Genomic DNA, 16,013 nt, shown 5'->3' on the forward strand with positions numbered 1-16,013 from the left:
AAGACTACTCTAAAGACAAAAAAAATAAAAAGGGCACTTCCACATTGAAAATTAGTTCCGAGTTGAATGCCCACAAACTTAATAATAATGGGTGCCAATATCCCTATCGTTCTGTCTGCTTGTAATGCGACAATAAAATGATATATCGTTTGTAATCTCAATTTGGAGCTTAGTCTACAATGCTGCTGTATGGAACTAACATTAATCCTTCTATAATCTATAATTTCGGACGCGTAATAATTTCTTGAACTTCCTTTTCAAAGAAAAAAAAGTTTGTAGTGAAATCAGTTATTGCGAAGTGGATATGTATAAGGTAAGAAAAAAGTCATTTACGCTATACGACAACAGAAATATTGATCATATATGTGAAGCAAAATACAGTATGCAAATTTCAAAGCTAAAACAACTCAATTAATCCTTCAGACAATCTTGACCCAACTTAATAGACTTTCATATACCCAACTTAATACACTTTATATTTGGACACCCAAAACACAATATTTGGTCGGTTCATATCTAACTCAAACTCATACATAGTGTACGACAAACTTCTTGTTCTAGTTATAGCAAACCAGGATATCAAAGGCGAGAGCGCCAAATATAATAACTTACTATGATCATAAGAAAGAGATTACACATCTTAATTATTAAAAGTTTCCAGGATAATGCTCCAACGGATATTATATCGAAAGAGGGGTAATACATACAAATCAAATTGAAGGAATAAATGATAAATGGAATTACATTTACCTGACAAATTTGCATCAACTGGTAATATGTAATGATCCTAACGCTCATTGTAATTTTCCCAACCTCCTTCACGTTTCGATATCTCTTTAGGTTAACCACAATGTACATTCTCAATCCTCCACTATCAGTATAAAGTATGTGACAAAAAGTCCGTAAAGATTGTGCCACCGGCCCAGGAATTCACCTGTAAGAATAATAAAGAAGAACTATTAAGACATAAAACCTAAAAAACTATTTTACAAACAAAAAGATGAATCTTTATCCTTCATATACCAATAAGAGTGAAAATAAAATAAAAATTCGATGAATTCAAGAAATAATTTTACCAGTAAGAATCGGAGCTTACAGAATCACACGGAAGAACACCACCAAGCAAACACACTTTCTATAATGGTTAACAAACGAAGACGTCCAAGGCATGTTGGTAGATTTCTTGATCTCCAAATTTATATCTAACAAAAGAAAGAACTCAATAGTTAATGAAACGAGTAATGCTAGAGAACAAGAAAAACTATAGGCAGACTATGGGCAGAAATCATATGTGGCTTGCTGTGATTGGCTGTTTAGTGGATCAGAATCATCGAAAAACACTAATAACAACAATCCATATAAAACTTTTCGAATTAGAGAACAAAAAAAACTAAGCAGAATCTGGGCAGAAATCTTATGTAGCTTGCTGTGATTGGAGAGCAAAAAACCCTAAAATCAGAAAGAGAATTAAAAAAACTAATGACACCAAAGTTATCAAGTTCAATTTGCTTAGTTAAATAGATAGCATACTAAGATCTCCAAAATTGAAGAAACTAAAAACGCTAGACAAAAAAATCACAATAAATTAAATCCATTGGCGAATAAATCACAAGAAAGTATGGATAGAGATGAACAATTCAAGTGCAAAACCTAAAACAACAAATTAATCAGAACAGTAAAAGAAACTTCCAAAAAATCAACCTAAAAAGTTGAAGCTTCTGTTTCTTGTAAGCGAATTTGGATGTAATACTTCGATTGGCGACAATCTTCGATTTTCTAGAGGATAAAAACGATGAGATTAAAGGAAAGAGAAAGTGTTAGAGATGGAGAGAGAAGCAGGCGTGATAGTTGTAAGTTGAACTTTATTGTCGGGATGTGTTCATTGAGAGACACGGTGGAGTATAAAGCCTTTTAGGAAGGAGAGAGATAAATGTAATTTTCTAAAATATCCCAAAATTAAATATTAGTCGCTCTAAAACTCTGTCCGATCACAACTCAAAAGAGAAATCCTTGAAACCCGTTAGATCAAAAGAGATAGAAACCCTTGAATCTGTTCGTTTAGATCAAAGAGAGAGAGATAGAGATGGAAACCCTAACCCTTGATGACTAACACAACACTTATCACCATAGGAGGATTCACACCTCTTGTTATTTGCTTGATTTCTCCATGGATTTTTATGGTTTTGACATTGATTACAGTAACTTTGGAAGATTTCAAATATCAATATTGCAATGAAGAATACAAACATGGAAATGTAAGAGTTCTTCCTCATCTTCTTTTTTTTTTGTTGAAAATTCTTCCTCATCTTCTGAACTAATAAATATGTTTTGGTATGATGAACCGAGTTTGCAATGAAGAATACAAACAAAGAAAGGTAAGCGACATTTCAAATATCAATATTGCAATGAAGAATACTAATTTCGTCCAGAACGGCTGAAAAAAACGTACAAATTTCAGCCAAGCCGACCGAAATTTGTTGTATTCTCCATTCGACCCAACCGAAAATTCTTTACTGGAACAAAAACGACCTAAACTCCTATAAATGTTCGTTCAACCATAAAGGAAGACAAGAAAAAGATTTTTCTTTACCTCGACATATTATCTTCATTCTATATGTCTTTGTTTAAGTCGATATCTTCGCCTGAGTCAATGTCTTTGTTTAAGTCGATATCTTCTTTAAGTCGATGCCCTCTTTTAAGTCGATGTCTTCGTTTAATTCGATGTCTTCATTTAAGTCAAAGGACTCTTCTTTCTTGATGTAGGCTGCCTCCTTCATTAATGGTGGTTCCTCATCCGTGAGATCTTGAGGCATCATTAAAAGCTTGTAAACGAAGACAATAGACTTATGTATTTCGCAAGCTTTCAATGCTAATGGTGATGTTGATAGTAGTGATCGATATGGGGTTGGGTTGTTTATTGAGACAAAACTATAAGGGAATAGAATATTAAATTTATTGTTAATTATTATTCAAGTCCTTATATTTTAACATTATTTATTAAATGATCCTTATAACGCTTTCTTTAAACTAATTTGGTAAAGGAAGAGCAAATACATAAATTGACCTTTCTAACGCACTGCCTATACCAGATGTCGCTCTTCCTATACAAAAGACCGATTTTTTTAAGGTTAATTCGGGGTTGACCCCCAATTTGTAACTAACTCGACGTTTTGGCTCCCATAAGTGTACGACAGTTTGTTATGACCCCTTTAGGTAAAAAAATTACAATTTTTTCATAAGTATCCTTAGGGGCCAAAATGGAATTAATTTCCAAAAACATAAAAATATTTAAATCAACCTCATCATCTCTTTCCTCCGCTTCATCTCTCCATCTCGAAGGTCGTTGTTCATATTTTTCAGCAACATTCACACATTAGAAAAAGTCTTTTTTTTTTTCTTTTTCTTTTTCATTTTCTTTCTTCTCCCTTTCGCCACACTGTGATAGTAGAGCAAGAAGAAGAAGGTACGAATGGTTTTTATGTCTTTAGGAAAATTTCAAGGTTTTGATCTCCACCATCAATTGAAAGATTAAAATCTGAAACTTTCCCATTAAAGTTCATACTAAAGTTCAAGGAGTACCAAAGTTTTAGAATTTTAAAGTTTTGGAACTTCAAAGTTTCGAAAACTTACTTTTTAGTCTTCTTGGCCTTCATTTTTATGGATTTTTACTGAAATTCGTTATCGAATTTTTAGGTTTTCTGGAAGAGTGTAAGAGAGAAAAAATAATTTAGGGAAGAACTTGGGAGAGAAAATTGAGAGGTGTGTGCGAGAGAGAGAACTTGGAAGTGAAATTTAGGGCATTCTATTTTGGACGGATAGATATTGGTCGGAAATAGTTATCACGAAAAAATTTCTCTGGAAATTTGGCAGAAAGTTTCTCGTTAGGAAATATTTTTCTTTTCCTACGGAAAAAAATATTTCAAGCCGTCAAGAATATTTTCCGCGGAAAATAAATGTTTACTTTCAGTTGCGCCATATACGTTTTCTCGACGTTTCAAGAGGGAAGTTGTCGCTATTTCATTCCACTATCGACAGAATTCTCAAATTCCTTAGCAAATAGTGCTTTTCCTGACGACCTTCATGTATGTCGTCGAAAATATTCTATCACAAAAAGTCCCCACTTTTGTAGTATCAAGGATCTCTCCACCTCTGCCCCAGTAGTCAACTCAATCAGAGGAAGATTAGACACAGTGACATGTTTGGCAGGAGACGGAGAAGACGGAAAGACAGGATCAATGGAGAAACACCTACAACTACAGGAAAGCCAACCACTGGAACAGAGTGAGCAGGATTGGTAGAAGAACTTTTTCAGCAACATGAGTTTTCTCCACAACAATCTGTGAAAAAGATGAGAATTGGTATATATGTTCTTAGAGTTGAACGGATTCCCAGGTAAAGTGTATGATCGCTAAAATCGTTTCTACATAATAATGAGGAGCCAGATCTGTGAGAAGTGACTAGTTTAGAGTGGTAGGCCTGTTCGGAGCAGGGGTGAGTTTGAAAGCCACAAATTTGGTCCTAGGCTTTTTGGGCTTTGAAGACTCTTCGAAAGTGGTCTAACAGTGACGCCCCGTGTTCCGAATAACGGTTTATCAGAGAGTTTATAAAAGAAACTCGGTCTAAGTCTCACTGAAACCAGTTTTAAATGTGTGCCCAAAAATACTTCTCATAAAGAGAAAGCTAGCGAGAAATCACACACACACACACACACACACACACACACACACACACACACACACACACACACACATATATACAGTTCATAGACGAGACTAAATTTTGGCGGAGTCTCCTCTGTAATTGAACATATCAAACTTGAAACACCTGTTAAGTACTCATGCATATTGCTACAAACTTCATAAGATAAAACGAAATCCTAATTCAAAAGATCTCACACGTATATAGATACTATAGTGATACATATATTGTTCATTGTGATAATGGAAATAAGTCAAAAATATTAAGATAATATATTGAGCTTACATAATGTGATGCAACGAAGTAAACTATGTCATTCCGGATCACCAGTACCTGCATCTGAACAAAAACAAATAAGAATGAGATAACCCGAAGGTTAGCTCAATAGGATATATACCTAGACGTCCTACCCGCACCTCACACATCAAAAGTTTGATATATCAATAGTTATAAGGACCAATATATATATAGAAGTATTATCATGCACACGAAGCAAAGCAATACAACAACATGACTGAATACGCCCCCAGTAAGGGGTCACCTACTATTCGGCTAGGAAGAATGTGGCACGACAGGCATATAGTTATGTCGAACAACAAGCTGGTGATTGAAGAGATAACATTGCTCAAAGAACGTGGCACGACATACATATAGTTATGTCGAACATTTGACTATTTCAACTTTTCTTTTTTCGTTTTTTTTTTCCTTTGTCGTTGAATTTTAACATGAATTATGATGTTTTACGGACATAAAATTCAAAATATTTGATTTTTTTTATCTCGTGTTTACATGAGAATAATGAAAGAGAGAGAGACATAAAAAGAGATTTTATAGCTTTCTATTCTTGTCTCGTTTTTACATAAGAGAGAGACAAAGATATGGGTTAATTTGACATGGACCCCCATTTATTTAGTGATATTAGGACTTCACCCCCGAAATAAAAAGTGTTCTGGTGTTAACCCGCAATTAGTGTTTTTCCGTCATTTTCTCGTTAAATGGTTGGCGTGTGAAACACATGCGTGATCCGTGACAAAAATACCCCGTCTAATCCAACGGTGAACAATCATTCTCGTGATCAACGGTGGTGAAATAACATAGATTTTTTAATTTATCTCTCTCTTCCCATCTTTCACTTTTCTCTCTCTAACCAGACGGACCGCAAAGGTCTCTATCCCTCTACATCCAAAAACCCTAGAAATCTTCACCAATCGCCTTTCCTCTTTCTCCATTTCATCAAATTTCAACTCCAGAAAGAGAAATGCAAACTTCAGTTTCTCTCTCTATCTCTTCACCTTCCTCCATTACAAGACTTGATCACCGTTCACTTCAATCCTTCTCCTCCTCCATTAACACTTCCACCACAATAATAAATCTTCATTTCTGTGGTCTGAGAACAAGACAATCTAATTGATTATCTTCTTTGAAACGATCAACCTCGAGTCGTATTATTATTGCTTCGTCGTCGTCGAGGAAACAGAAATCATAAATGAATCAGGTATCGGCGGCGGCATTGACAACGGGAAATAGAAGTTCACCTAAGAAAGGATATAATTACGATTTGGTTATTATCGAAGCTGGTGTTGGTGGTCATGGTGCTGCCCTAATCTAATTGAGCTTAATCGAATCAAATCTGAATCAGAGAATTAACCATAAAAACAAGAAGAACCCTCAACAAATTTCATGTGAGATTTGCCTAAAAGATACCAACTTTATCAGAGATCAAAAGAATTAACCATAAACACAAGATCCTTGATAACCCAGAAGATGAAAATGAAGACCCAGTTGTTCATCAAGGGAGAAGATATTTAAGAAGAAGATCAATACAAATCCATCTCAAAAACTACAAATATAGAAGAAAAATGAAAAATAAAGGAAACCCATTTCACAAAACAAAAAATAATCAAATAAAGATCATCAAAGAATCAGATTGATTGATACCTCTTTGTTATTGGTGGTGGTGAGGAACGATTGGTCTTGAAGCCATTATAGTTCTTGATTAAGAACACTAACAACAGAATCAATTGAAATCTCCCCCTCCCCTCTCTCTAGATTATCCCTCTTTCTCTAGAAACCCCCTCTCTCTGGACCGTTGATCACGAGATGTATTAGTCACCGTTGGATCAAATGGAAGGATTAGATGGGGGTAATTTCGTCACGAATCACGCGTGTGTTTTACACGCGAACCATTTAACGAGAAACTGACGAAAAAAAGAGCAATTGGGGGTTAGCGCCATAACACTTTTGATTTTGGGGGTGAAGTCCTAATATCACTAAATAAACGGGGGTCCATGTCAAATTAACCCCAAAGATATAGATAAATTTACAGAGAGAGAGAGAAAATATGATTTTGTTGTCTTGTGTGTGAATGACTTAAATTTGAAATGTATCATTCAAAGATCAAACAGAAAAGGTTCTGAAACTTCAAAATTTTAATAATAATATTCCCAGTACTTAATAGTTTCAGAACTTAAAAATTAAGGTCCCTTCAAAGTTTTAATAAAAAAGCTGCTAGAACTCTTAAAATCTCTGAGATCTTAAAGGTCTAGGGCTTTACAATTCTAGTCAAAAAGGTCTTAACAAATAACAGGCTCTAAAATCTTAGATCTTTTCTCATCTTGCTTCCTTATTCTTTAGTTTGTTATTGTTTTATTATTTTCAAAATCAAAATCAGTTTCATGAAAGGGGGTTAAAATCTAGATTTAAAGTAAAGTTTCTTGTCCTTGATGATCGATTCCAGTCTTACCGGATTTATTATTACATGACCCCGTATACTTGTAAATGGAAACTCTTTTTGGGCATATTAGGTTTCAGTTTATATAGTCACTAAAACCTTAGTCCAACTGACACCGCCTCACCGACCCTCTGTTTCTAATTTCCGAAATACACATAAATAATGCTAACACTAATAACCTACATAACACGAGCCATGCCTCAGAGATCAACCATGCATCGCAAATCAGGTTAGATATCAACTCATGTTCAAGACACTTTCAACAATTCTCCACCTTGACTTGAACATGTCACTTTGACTTAAATCTGCCACCATCATAGATCAACGTCTCTGAGTGAAGAAAAGTTGAGCTTGGTTGAACATGATTCCATTGATTATTTTTCTCATCCTTCTTATGATGAAAAGACCTAAATAAATACAAATTTCTATAAAAAGTATACTACCCCTACATTAACTACATATTTACATCTATTATATAAAACACAATGTTTTTTGTTGACTGGGACAAACTCGGAGACAAATCCGGTCGTCTATTGGAATTTTGATACATTTTTTGCCTTCAGATCTATTACCCACCTTGGTTTATTGACCCACTAATTGAAAAAAAAGTGAACAAAACACTTAAATCTGGTCGGTTATCCATGCTGGCGCCTTTTCCCACCTTTCCTTCCCGCGTTACAAACCAGTTTTCATCACTGATGAAGAAAACCGACGAAGAAATTGATGACCGAAATTGATGACCAAAACGGATGAAGACCAAAACTCCAAATCGATTCCAGCCTTACAACCTCCAATTTCTTTTAAGGCTCAGGTATTTAGGGTTTGGTAATGGGTTTTCACAGAAGATTTCCAACTCCAATTTCTTTTAAGACTCAGGTATTTAGAGTTTGATTGTTTATGAAATGGTTTATGAAATGGTTTTGTAATGGGTAAACTGACGAAGTGATGACATTGAGTTTGGTTGAAGAACAAAACTCTAAATCGATTTCAACTGTATTTAGGGTTTGGTTGTTTTTTCTTTTGCTGATTTGAAGATAACATTGAGTTTATTGATGGTAAAGTTAGGTTTTGTGAATCTGATTGATGGTAAATTAAGATTTTGATAAGTATTTAGGGTTTGATTGTTTGTTCTTTTCAATTTCAGTTGTTTATGAAATGGTTTTGTAATGGGTAAACTGACGAAGTGATGACCGAAATTGAAGAACAAAACTCTAAATCGATTTCAACTGTATTTAGGGTTTGGTTGTTTTTTCTTTTGCTGATTTGAAGATAACATTGAGTTTATTGATGGTAAAGTTAGGTTTTTTTTAATTTGATTGATGGTAAATTAAGATTTTGATATATATTTTTTCTCTTGATTTGCAGGTGATCCTTTATCACCTCCACGTCATTTGTCAAGGTTTTGTGAATTTGATTGATGGTAAATCGATTTCAAGTAAGTAAATTACAAATTTGATATTGTAAGGTTTTGTATTTATTTTTAACACAGCCTTCTGTTTCTCTAATGACTTCACCTTCATTCATTTACTGCCAATGACGATGAAGATGATCCTTTATCACCTCCACATCATTTGTCATGGCTTTCTCAATTCTGAGTCTTTCACTATTAATTTTATTGTTTCTCCAGTATATATGTAATCAAATTAATGAACTGTGAGCTCTATTATTTTTGGTGAACATCCTCAACCAAGTAACCCATTTTGTCTTCAAGGTTAGCTTATTTTATCTTTAATATATCAGGTTCAATTTTGTGAATTGAACTGGTTTGGTCTTCTGGTAGATTGGCCTTCGAAATTCAATTTTTCAGTTTGGCTTACATTATTGTTGACCTCTGCTTTCAGGCAATTTCATCTACTATTTTTAGGTACAAAAAATTGAAAGCAACTCAGTCTGAATACCAAAATCATCGAAGCAAGCTAAACGCAACTGATAGTTCCCAATTTTCTCTTCTTTTGGGAGGCTTGGAAGCTATACTCGGTCTGAATACCAAAATCAGGTTCAACTTTAACTCGTAAGTCGTAGCTCACTTCAAAAAATTCAGATTACTTGAATACCAAAATTGAACTGTTTATTTTTTTCCTCCGCTCGTTTTCAAAAGTAAAAGTGAAGTGAACGGTCATTTTACATGATTGCATTATGGTCCATCCCTGTAATTGGTGATTTTCCTTGTGGTTTACGTGTAGGCGGTGGGATTGTGTTGCGTTGCCAGATGATGTTGATCGTTGCGATGAAGCTTCCTTTAGATTGGAAATAAAGGAGTTAGCATCCGAGGTAATTCTGCAGCTATTTTATTTGCAATAATCTATTTTCATTTTACAACACTATAATTTACTACTGAAGTTTGTCCAGTTAACAACATTGCTTCACTTTAATAAGGACAATGGTGTGTGGTGTCATTACTCCGAAATTGAAATGGTTTTTTCTTTGGTGTATAGAGATTAGGGTTTCTAATGGGTTTTTTCTTTTCAATTTCAGGTGTTTATTGAAATGGTTTTCTCTTTGGTGTATAGAGATTAGGGTTTCTAATGGGTTTTTTCTTTTCAATTTCAGGTGTTTATGAAATTGAAATTGAAGACCAAAACCAAAACTGATTAAGGAAATTGAAATGGTTTTCTAGATAGATGTTTCTTTTCTTCTCTTTCAGGCTTATTGAGAAGTTGATAGATGAAATTTGGGGTTTGATGTTTATAAAATCACCTAATTTTGATTTTGTTTTCGGGTTTGTAGGAGGATTTGTTACAAGATGAACCCACACTCTGTATAAAACCAAATCTTCAAATTACTCTCAAGTTCATTAAAGAGATAAGTGGCAATACCCATATGACGAGCAGAGTCGAAAAGATCGATTGGCTCCTTATACTCAAACAGTAAGTTTTTTCTTAGTTTAATAAGAAAGTTCCTCTTAAATTTCATGTTCAGATTTGTGATTCTGTGTGGCAATATGTAATGTGTTTCAAGAATATTTACTTGTCCAAATGATTTGTAAATAAAAATAGTCCACTTGAATTCTATGAGGTAGCTAGGAGTTCGTTTTGTAATGGTTTTTTATTGCATCATTTCTATTCAATTGTCCATTTCAGCCTCCAAATAGCCGCGTCTCAGCCTCTAATTTCTCTGTTTTAAACGTGATGTCTCGTGTACTCGTACACCAATTAATACTTTAGACAAAAGAAAGAATTCTGACTGCAGATATTTTCCGAATTTCACAGCATCTCAATGAGTATTACTAATCTGCTGACCCTTGTCATTGAGCCAATTATAAGCAAATCCTTTACTCTCTTCACCCTGAAATGTTCCTTACTTTTTCCAGAAAACACTTGCTTATATATTTGGATTTGATCTTCACCTATCTTATAGATAGAGTTATATGGAGCCAATCGATCACATAATTATAACAAATGCTCACCTATGGTAAAATTTTATAGGCGATGGCATTTTATATGGACCAAAGACTTTCAGGTGATTTCATCGTTACTAAATGATACTGATGCTTAGTCCACTGTAGCTTCCTATTCCAAAGGTAGATAAAGCATTTGAAAGAGAATATGCCTCTCTGAGCGTACAAGACCAAGTTTTACTGCTATCATCGTTACTTAATGTTGTCTGTGCTGAATCACATGTTATTGATTATTTTAGTGCCCGGGTTTAAGGTTGGTTTTCATGTGGTAAAGAGTCATCCTAGGTCCATGGTTTTACTGCTATCATCGTTACTTAATGTTGTTTGTGCTGAATCACATGTTATTGATTTGCTATTTTAGTGCCCGGGTTTAAGGTTGGTTTTCATGTGGTAAAGAGTCATCCTAGGTCCATGCATTAATATGTAGACATTGCAAGTTCGCAACCATCGAACCTTGGGAGGACGCATAACTTTAAAGTAAATTTCTTCTAGGAGGTCCATCTGTTGATAGCCAAAATGCTTGATCAAAATGAGTCGGAAATATTTTCTCTGTTGCTCCACCCGCTCTCAATTCTTCTCAGTTTTTACTTAGTTTACATAAGAAGCATTATAGGGTTTTTAATTGGTTTTTCAAATGATGAAATCGCGCCAGTTAATTTTTTTTAATTGGATCATTGTTTTTCAATTTAGGTTCAGAGATTTAGGGTTTTCTTTCTTCGTTTTTTATGGTGATTTAATGGTTTTTAATTGTTGAAATCATGGCAGAAGAAATGGTGAATCACACACCCACATCGTCAGAAAAGAAGATATCTTCGTGGAAGAAATATCTCCCTAAACTTCAGCAAAGAATCAAACTTCTGAAGGTATGTTCTTCCCCAAATCTTAACGGTAGTAATCAGTGACCCAGATATCTTCATGGGTCTCCCTAATCTTCAGCAACCAGATCCTCAGAATAAAAAAAAGTAATCTTCATGGTCCTCCCTAATCTTCAACAAAGAATCATACTTCTCAAGGTAAGATATAAGGTAAGATATTGTTACCGAATAAATTTGGTCTGCCTCTCTATAAAGATTGTTCTGAAAAAAACATTGTGGACCTCTCCACAACTTCAAACTTTGGGTGTTAATTGATTATGGTTTTCAATTGTTTTCTTTTCATGTTCGGGTGTTTAGGGGTTTGATGAATCATGGCAGGAGATTTGGTTGGTGTTGTTTTCTTTTCAGGTTCAGGTGTTTATGGTTTTCACCTCTTCAATTCTTCATCAAATCGTTATTCAATCAAATTGATTATGGAATTTCATGAATTGATTATGGTTTTTAATTGTTTTCTTTTCAGGTTCAGGTGTTTAGGGTTTTGATGAATCATGGAAGAAGATTTGGTTGGTAATTATTCTGTCCTTTCTTGAGGCATAAATTGTTATGCAATTCAACATTAGGTTTGGCAGATACTATTGCTCCTAGAGCTAAGACTGATCCAGTGAACATCAATATGGAGAGTCCGAGTACTACAGCCTGCAATGCATACTAAAAATTAGATACAAAAATCCCTCTCCTGTTTATTAATTTATATTGTATTTATTTCAATTAGTTTTTGGTTTCTAGATGAAATATTGTTCATTTGAACATATTTGTTGACTTGACGTTATTTTGTTTGATGGTTTAAGTGCAGATTGTGGTTCCAGAAGTTTTGATTTTCAGAGATGGTATGTTAGTTACTTGTTTGATTCGATCTTTTAGGGTTAGGGTTTCTTTTTTGTTATTGTTTTCTAATGTAGTTGAATAAATTCTAATTTTTTGCTAATATCTTGATTTGTTATAGCTTCCTCTTTCGTTACTAAAGACTGCCCAAGGGCATCCTATGGTAAGAGTATTTTTTGTTTATACCCATTTGGATTTGTTTATGCATAAGCTTCTGTATTTCAGTCTTATACTGTTTGTGTTGTAGTTGGTGACAGCGTGAAACCTATAATGGGCATTTGGTCCATTGTTAATTGGATGAACATTCATCTATTATCTGCAGGTCAGAATTAATTTTGCTACTCAGCCCTTTCTTTTCTCTAAGTTGTAATTAAGTTTTATTGAAGTTGATTGAAAGTTTTGTGTATAGGATGGGGATAGGTTTTGGAGGATGCCCGAATGCTATATTCGCGGGGACACAGTTAAGTATCTTCGAGTTCCCGAAGAGGTATGGTTCGTAATTTGTTAGATAAGTAGAAGCCTTGATGCAACTCATGTGATGTTCACTTAGGTTTTCTGTTTAATGATTTACTTTTTGGTTGATAATGAAGGGTTAGGTTTGTTTAAATCAGATTTGATATTCTTGGGTTGTCATGTTGATAAAGTATTTCTTACCTTGTCGATTTGACTAATTTGTCAGAAGCCAAATCGTATATATTTACCAATTATAGGGTTTTCATCAATATGTAGGTGAGACTTAAGCTTATTTATATCTCACTTTTATTAAAATTTTAGTATTTGATAGGGGGTTTATTCAACAAAAATATGCTAAGAATGTGTTGTAGTTGGTAATCATGAATTAAACTATTACTGAAGTTTATTTTCAATTCATTGCCATTATATCTTGCATTCTAATTGTGACTGAATTCTTAAATGTATCTCTTTTTTTTTCAGCTGTGACTGATTCCCTTCATGAATTCAAGAAGTACTCTGGCATCTATCGTATCTGTAACTCTGGAAACAAGAAGGACTTCCTTTCCTAGACTTCGGTTTGCTTACTCTGTCAATTCCTTGGAACACCCATTGCATACTTGAACTTCCAGTTGTTTAAGGCCGTCGACCGAAGTCCTTCATTTGTTCGAATCTCGGAGTCTTTCGGATAAGGCCGAATACTCCCTTGCTCATATCATTTGGAGAGATGGTTACTTCCTAAATTTCCATATCATCAAAGACTCATGCGTCCAGGTCCCTCCAGAGCCAGTTGCTTCTTCCAGTAGGTCCTCCTGATATTCACTCGGATTACGTTTTATATTATCTATTATAGAAAACGTAAAGTGTTGAGTTGACTGGGACAAACCAAAAATTGTAAATATAGAGGTTTGTTATTGATTTGTACAACATCAATGATAACAGTGAGGATCATGTTTGGTCATTTACCCTTCATTGCGAAAGGGCATTCATCGAACTCAATTCGGTATATTCCCCGCAGTCTTCTTCGGGTAATTCTTCAATCATTACTTAAGTTCACCTAAGCAAAATGATTTTATTTTTTTCCTTTTAAGTTTCAGATAAAACTTGTGAACTTCACGATTTTTGTTGGAGATGTAGCTCTTTTTTACTTGTGTTGGTTAGTCCGTTCACGTTGTCTACCGATCAAGCCGTTATCTTTTCCTTCAGGTGATAAGGGATATCGATGAGTTAGCACGTTGTTTGGAAGGCTGGTACGACAATGAGACACATTATTAATGGGGGTTGTAATTTAATTCAATTAAATGTTGGTTCTAGAAAGTAAAACTTCATTTTTCTTCGTAGGTTTTGATGTTGGACTTCTCTATGGTTGATAAACTTTGTAGTCAGGTACCTACCATTCGAAACCTAGAGTATATTGCTTTTTACTACATAACAGCAACTCAAAATTATGAATTTTGTATGAGGACCATGCAGTATAAAGATCTTGCTTATGTCGTTTCATTTATTCATTATTGTTGGAGGGCAAAGCCGGTAGTGTTTATAGAATGAGAATTTCAAGGTTCTCATTTTCTTCTTAAATTTGTCTTTCTTTGGGAGAAACTGGGCATTTTGTGTCTGTTTTCAAGAAGTTCTTTTTTTGGGTATTACAGGAATGCTGAACCAATCGAGGAACTGAAAGAGATTTACTCCAAATTTTCAGAGAATGTCTAATTTAGTGAATTGTAGTTTGTCTAAGGAGGTAATTTATGATTGAGCAACTCTTGTTGTAAAATAAGAGAAATAAGGTAATAATTTTTTACAGTTCTTTAGCTTGGATGAGGAATAATAGGGTCATTACTTGTTTTTTGGATGCTTTCGTCTTGGGTATATATTTGCAAGTTGACATGATTTGTTTTGACATTAGCCTTTATGTACCTCAAGATGAAGTGATGCAAGTTGACATCATTTGTTATGAGACTCCAGCATTTAGTCACTCAAATGAAGTGTTAAATAGTGCACTATCTTTTGAAAGGTGTAGGTGTGGTGTCAGTTAAGATGAAGTGATGCAAGTTGACATCATTTGTTATGAGATTCTAGCATTTAGTCACTCAAATGAAGTGTTAAATAGTGCACTATCTTTTGAAAGGTGTAGGTGTGGCCGAAGGAGGATACTGATAATGTAGATGTATTTGCGATATATATGATAAAAGAACATGCCCGTGCCCTAGGGCACGGGCTATACCTAGTTCTATTATATAACACAGGTTGAAAAGCGCTGACTGGGACAAACCAAAAGATAAATCCAGTCGTTTGTCTCATCTCAACACTAATTTCATCTGTTGGATTGTTTCGAATATGAACGTTGAACGTTAAATCATACTAGATCTCGGTCGTTTGTTTTATACAATTGGACTCAACCTTTGGATCCATAACCTTAACTTTAATACTAACATCAAATCGGTATGCCCCCTTAAATGGGATGTGAACGTGAATTGATTTTGTCGATTTATTGCACGGTTACCCTCTTCGTGGCTCTTTGTCTCAATCTCTTTCTTTTTGTTGAAATTAGCTCCTTCTCTCTGTTACTAATTTCTTTTTGCAGAACTTTGTCTCTCCCTCTCTCACAAAACCCTAACACACGTATTCAATCTTCTTCCGTTTTCGTCAATTACTACTTTCTTCATGTATCTCTTCGGTGGGGATTAAAAAGTCTGTATGTCAGACTCGCTTCCCCTATCCATGGTTATTGGTGAAGGTAATGCTTACAAATGTTAGCTTTTCTAAGATACTGGGAAATCAACATTTTGGCAATGGAACTACAAAATCTTCAAAGAAGGATGTTTGGATTTTGATGGCAAACCCTAGAATGACTTCTTTATCCAGTTTGAATTGTGACAAGATTCGTATTCAATAGCACGATGGAGCTTTAATTGTTTGGGTCAGTTATTCTGTAATCTTCATCTTCTTCGCATTGGGTCAGTTCCCTTTTCCTTGATTCATATTTTTTCCTTTAATCTATTTGTTCATTTTTTATTATGGCTAGGTAGAAGTGAAATTATAT

At 34.6% G+C, this 16,013-nt stretch overlaps 1 protein-coding gene and 1 long non-coding RNA gene across 46 annotated transcripts; one reads left to right on the forward strand and one right to left on the reverse strand.

The window, feature by feature from the left end:
- Positions 1–472: 472 nt before the first annotated feature.
- On the reverse strand, positions 473–1,893 carry LOC147548695 (uncharacterized). The gene is made up of 3 exons (XR_015236940.1): positions 1,702–1,893; positions 1,077–1,202; positions 473–934 (listed from the first exon to the last, which is right to left on the reverse strand). It is a non-coding gene; the product is annotated as an uncharacterized LOC147548695 (long non-coding RNA).
- A 6,146-nt stretch (positions 1,894–8,039) lies between these two features.
- Positions 8,040–14,857, forward strand: LOC147548696 (histone-lysine N-methyltransferase ATXR2-like). Of its 45 annotated transcripts, none has more exons than XR_015238417.1 (17): positions 8,040–8,305; positions 8,795–8,864; positions 9,057–9,140; positions 9,271–9,425; positions 9,613–9,700; positions 9,980–10,296; positions 11,592–11,839; positions 11,999–12,055; positions 12,162–12,208; positions 12,495–12,528; positions 12,645–12,686; positions 12,771–12,845; positions 12,933–13,010; positions 13,457–14,001; positions 14,180–14,223; positions 14,315–14,359; positions 14,623–14,857. XR_015238417.1 is itself a non-coding variant. In XM_086671353.1 (17 exons), exons 2-6 carry the CDS (start codon positions 8,847–8,849, stop codon positions 11,659–11,661), a joined length of 486 nt encoding a protein of 161 aa, XP_086527479.1. In that variant the 5' UTR covers positions 8,071–8,719; positions 8,795–8,846; the 3' UTR covers positions 11,662–11,851; positions 11,999–12,055; positions 12,162–12,208; positions 12,490–12,528; positions 12,645–12,686; positions 12,771–12,845; positions 12,933–13,010; positions 13,457–13,775; positions 13,916–14,001; positions 14,180–14,223; positions 14,315–14,359; positions 14,623–14,857. The 45 variants fall into 45 exon arrangements, 35 of the variants coding, with proteins under 35 accessions (XP_086527479.1, XP_086527491.1, XP_086527494.1 ...); XR_015238416.1 differs by having other exon boundaries at positions 8,071–8,305; positions 8,795–9,440; positions 11,592–11,689; ... (1 more) ...; positions 13,457–13,775; positions 13,916–14,001; XR_015238419.1 differs by lacking the exon at positions 9,057–9,140 and having other exon boundaries at positions 8,071–8,240; positions 9,294–9,440; positions 11,592–11,689; positions 11,763–11,839.
- The last annotated feature ends 1,156 nt before the right edge of the window (positions 14,858–16,013 follow it).

This window comes from Eschscholzia californica, unplaced genomic scaffold (genome assembly GCF_041429995.1).
Source record: "Eschscholzia californica isolate CP2 unplaced genomic scaffold, dmEscCali1.0.p SCAF_3, whole genome shotgun sequence".
NCBI lineage: Eukaryota > Viridiplantae > Streptophyta > Magnoliopsida > Ranunculales > Papaveraceae > Eschscholzia > Eschscholzia californica.

Excerpts from the sequence above, each read along its gene's own strand:
- LOC147548696 (XM_086671345.1), top strand. Across the intron at positions 9,441-9,612 it reads ATCAGGTTCAACTTTAACTC|GCGGTGGGATTGTGTTGCGT; the intron begins GTAAGTCGTAGC and ends GTTTACGTGTAG. Across the intron at positions 9,701-10,156 it reads TAAAGGAGTTAGCATCCGAG|GAGGATTTGTTACAAGATGA; the intron begins GTAATTCTGCAG and ends TCGGGTTTGTAG.